Raw genomic sequence first — 5252 nt, forward strand, 5'->3', positions numbered from 1 at the left:
GTTGAGTCGAGTGGAATATGATGGGGATCACATTGCCCGCGTGCTGACACAGCATATAGGAAGTGTCCTTACGAGCGTCATTCTTAATGATACACTCCAGAATTAAAATGAATGTTTATGTAAAAGGAAGTGCAAAATCCTATTGAATTACATTTCCTCCACCAGGGCAAAGTTGACGCTAAAAAGCACTTAGGAAAAAGCGAAATGCACCCTGACGTGGCTGTGTAAAACATCCCTGGCTTTGCCCGAGCGTATAATTGCCGCTGATGGATTGAACCACAAGCTGCTTGAAGAGGCAGAACTTGAACCATCACTCCCGTCTATCGTGTCACACTCTGCCTCCAAGCCCTGAGCCAGCCCCGCTCCGACTGCCACAACCGTTACCCCGGCACACCGCCGACAAGCCCGGGAACACCCAGCGGGGCCCGCCACAGCACCCGGCCCCACCACCGGGCCCCACCACCCCACCGCCGGGCCCCACCGCCCCACCACCCCACCACCGGGCCCCACCACCCCACCGCCGGGCCCCACCACCCCACCACCCCACCACCCCACCACTGGGCCCCACCACCCCACCGCCGGGCCCCACCGCCCCACCACCCCACCACTGGGCCCCACCACCCCACCACCGGGCCCCACCGCCCCACCACCCCACCACTGGGCCCCACCACCCCACCACCGGGCCCCACCGCCCCACCACCCCACCACCGGGCCCCACCAGTGATGTAGATGGAGCAGGAGGAGGAGGAGGAGGAGGAGGAGGAGGAGGAGGAGGAGTTCCTTTTGTCTGAAGCCCTGGTTAGATGCTAAGATCCGCTCATGAAAACAGTGTGTTGGAGCAGGTCCAAGGTTGTGTTGTGATACGGGGTGAGGGAGTTATGCATCCCCCTGGTGTGTGTTTGTGTTGAGACTGGACATCAGTGGGGGGGTCTCTCTGGTACAGGGGCTCGGCTCACCTTCAGAGACGCTCTGGGCTGGAGTTTTCTGGGGGGTTGGAGGGTTCTGAGGGTGACTGATACAGAATAATGCAGTCGTCACAGATTCACACAACCGATTCTCTCTTCACAACATGCACATCATTTTCGGGGCAAAGCATCCATTTCCCTTGCTTGTAATCATGCAAAATCAAACCATTCAAAACGATTCTTCAAACAGGCCTGTGTGTCTCAGGCGTGTTTTTAATGATAAATCATTACGTTAATAAACACAGATGATGTAATGGATATTGATTTTAATAACACAGTTAAGTATTTATGATTTATTCCCACATACATCAATAAAATATTTATGACGAGCTCTGCACAGTTTTTTACTATTAAATAAATCACAATGTAGGCTACACAAACATTGTACAATGTCTCTCATATAGACACCGTAACACTATATATCCGTGTTCGGCTGGCAGTTACAGCTCTAGAGAAGTGATGTCAGAGTCATTACGGCCGAGCCTGCTACAGCACCTTCACATGGAACACAGACTGCCTCATTCTGGAGTCAGTCACCGTCAAATTACCCCATTACACGATCCATAATACAGTATAATAGTTTAATTAGGGGCAGTATAGTCAAGATATTTGAATCCCAGCCAAAGCTTCTGGGTTCTCAACCCAATGTCCACAGCCTGTAGGAATCCTTGAGCGAGATGACAAACCTGCCGGCTGCTCCTTCATGAAACCAAACGAGGCTCTTCTGGAACATGGCCCTGGTTGACATTTTCAACGACATTTGCGAATAACACCACGGCCATTTTTGACCCCGCCCGCACGCCTCGCCTGAACGGCCCTTTATTTTGAAGACCTGTTGACCTCTGCTATGCTAGGGACTAGGAGGGGGCCCCTCCCTCCATCCACAACCCAACCCTCTTATTGTAGGAACGGGATCTCTTCCAGAGATGGGTGTGGTACCGGGGAGCCCAGACCTCATGACACAAGGGCTCATTCCCCTGGCCTGCTGCCAGAGAATGCCTTTCTGTTTGGCTAATTATCAATTGGTTTCAGTTCTTGGCCCAGCACACGCTGAATGAATTTCGTGGGCCTGGGTCTCTCAGGCTCTGTCTCTGTCCAGCCGGCTGCACATGATCACATTCACACGCACACACACACACACACACGCACACACACACACACACACACACACACACACACCCAGACACAAACACACACACACACACACACACACACACACACACACACATAAACAGACGCATACACACACACACACACACACGCACACACACACACACACACACACACACACACACACACACACACACACACACACCCAGACACAAACACACACACATAAACAGACAGACAAACACACACACACACACACACACACACACACACACACACACACACACACACACATATAAACACACACACACACACACACACACACACACACACACAAAATCACTACTTGGGTTTTACATTGAAATTGAAGTGTGTTTTCATCTTCCGATGTTTTTCAGAACATGGAAAATCAATAGTGTCTCCATTATGTTGACATCAGATTGAATGTTGGTTGTTAAAGTCAACACTTCAAACAATTGAAAATGGCTGTCCCCAGCCACGTCGTTCACACTGAGCCTCCCCTTAAGACCCCTACTATATCACATCGGTCCGCTCACTCATCACGTCTTTGTTTGTTTTTCTTCTCCTTTCCCCTGCGCTCCATCGTCAGACGGTCTGATGTGTCTAGGGGACGACACAGACGCGGCGGTGACGGATGCCTCCGTGGAGCCTGTCACAGGTAGGCCCATCGACACGGCCGCTCCTGCAACACGCAACACACACTCCGGTCAAGTCCCACGCTTTTCTGTCTCTTGTGATCAAGAGTACAACGGCTGCAAGTCATTAACGGCCCTGCAAAAGCTTCAACTCGAGGCATGCTATACCACGCTACAATATATGTAATACTTTCTACACTTTTTTCTTTTACGTTTTTACATCTAGATTTAGGGTATTTTGCGGACGCTTTTATCCAAAGCGACTAACCAATCATTGATTCACACATTGATTGATCATTGATCATTGATTCACACCTCCACACACCGACGGCGGTGTCCACCGACCGCAGGGCGATGGCCAGCTCGTCAGGAGCAGTCGGCAAGGAGGAGCTGGGGGGAATCGAACTAGCGACCTCCCAACTCAACCCGCACTGAGCTCCCGTCGCCCCTATGACGTTAGCGTTTGTCTTTTTTTTTTTTTTTAACCTGCAAGGCGCCGCAGACAGCCCGGCCCCGGGCGTCTCCGAGGCCACCGCTCTGCCCGACGCCCCCGCCGCCACCGCCGACGACGAGACGACGGGCGCGGCCACCCCCGAGCCGCCGCTGGACGTCTTCACCGCCGTCACCGACATCGCCGGCCTGCTGAACGCGGCGGGCCAGGAGACCGCCATGAGCACCGCCCAGCCCCCCGCCGCCCCCGCCGCCCCCGACGCCACCGACGCCCCGGCGGCCCCCGTGGAGCCCGAGACGCAGGCCCCTCTGAAGCTGGTGGTGGTGAGTATCTACAGGGGCCCCCTGCCCCCCGCCCCCCCCGGGCCCCTGGAGAAGCATGCTGCCGCTGGTGTGTTGTGTGGAAAGTCTTAGAGAATAAAGGCTAACCGTGTTGGGAGATACGCAACCGTCCAACTCATAGGGATTTACATGTGTGTTCTGTGTGTCAGTGTGTGTGTGTGTGTGTATGCGTCTGTTTATGTGTATGTGTGTGTGTGTGTGTGTGTGTGTGTGTGTGTGTGTGTGTGTACGTGTGTGTGTGTGTGTGAGAAAAATTCACTCAATAAGTTGAAAGCAGACTGCCTTTTAAAACCTTTTGTCGTCTGATGTCTTGCCAATATGACATGTTGTGCGGCCTATTTAGGAGAGCGTTGTGTGTGTGTGTGTGTGTGTGTGTGTGTGTGTGTGTGTTTTAACATGACCGGGGTGATATCATGGACAGGTTCATTGGTTAACCTTTGAAAACACTTGATGAGGTAGAGGAGGGACGTAGAGACACGGAGGAGGCTCCCGCAGAGGAAGACGGGGGCCCCCGGGGCCCCGGGGTCCCGGGGGGTCTTCCTCGGCGGACGTAGCGCTCTGCTCCCTGTGCTGACGCCGTCTGCTTCCCCCGCAGCCCGTCGTCAACTGTGTGGTGAAGGAAGGCATCAACGACGCACACGTCAAGGCTGTCGTGGCGACCACCACCTGTGTACGTATTCAATGCGAGAGACGCCTCATACAAAGCATCATACACACACACACACACACACACACACACACACACACACAAAAACACACACACACACACACACAAAAACACACACACACACACACACACACACACACATATTTTACAAACACAGTACAGGAATCAGTGTGGTGTAAACATGCAATAGAAAAGGCGTGTCTGTCATGGCTCCAGAAGCTACAATCCTGACACTTCTTTGCACACTATTCACATTTGCATTCACAAACACACTCTCTCTCTCTTTCTCTCTCTCTCTCACACACACACACACACACACACACACACACACACACACACACACACACACACACACACACACACACACAGTTACTCATCAACAAACGTCGTGGAAACCCGCCCACAGAAGGAAGGCCGATAGCAGTGGGCCCCTACACTCGGGCCCTATACCCTACGCTGCGGGGCCAGTGGAGGGAGCGTGTGTTTAGACGTAGAGAGAGAGAGAGAGAGCGCTCGGAACCGCGAGGACGATAAAGCCCGGGACATTTCTCAGACATTCTTCAGCCTCGGTAATTCTTGTAGTTGGAGCGGCAGACCCACGGGGAGATATTTCCTCGGGTTTCCTCCCTGAGCGATGTGCTGCGGAGCGCGCACACACACACACACACACACACACACACACACACACACACACACTGTCACATGGATGAATAGTCAGGGCGGGGCCAGCACACTCCTGGCCGCAATCATTTGAAATGAGGTGGAACAGCTGAGAGTGAAGACATGGTGGAGGGGGAACAGAGCGGGCCTGCCCCGGGCCTGTGTGTGTACACACACACACTCTGTGACGTCACCACCCTGTTGCACAACTCAGTGTTCAGGGACGGGGGGAATGCGCTTCCATTTTGTGAAATTGGATTCATTTCGTTTTTTGAGACGCCTAAAGAAAACCCCCAGGACTTGGTGTGGATAAGATCAATTAGCGTACGCAGAGTTCACCGAGACTCTGCGTAGCCGACCGCTCCCACCCCTCCTGCTCGTACTTAGTTATAGTACTCAGTT

General features: G+C 53.1%; 1 protein-coding gene across 1 annotated transcript in view; it reads left to right on the top strand.

Annotated features, from left to right (window-relative positions):
• Positions 1-2691: 2691 nt before the first annotated feature.
• Positions 2692-5252, top strand: part of cd34 (CD34 molecule) — an 8094-nt gene continuing 5533 nt past the window's right edge. The window contains exons 1-3 of the mRNA XM_084479359.1: positions 2692-2754; positions 3225-3505; positions 4119-4193. Coding sequence (XP_084335485.1) covers positions 2694-2754; positions 3225-3505; positions 4119-4193 — 417 coding nt within the window. The 5' untranslated portion in view covers positions 2692-2693. The remainder of the gene's footprint in view (positions 2755-3224; positions 3506-4118; positions 4194-5252) is intronic.

This window comes from Micromesistius poutassou (genome assembly GCF_964030765.1).
Source record: "Micromesistius poutassou genome assembly, chromosome: 15".
Classification (NCBI taxonomy): Eukaryota; Metazoa; Chordata; class Actinopteri; order Gadiformes; family Gadidae; genus Micromesistius; species Micromesistius poutassou.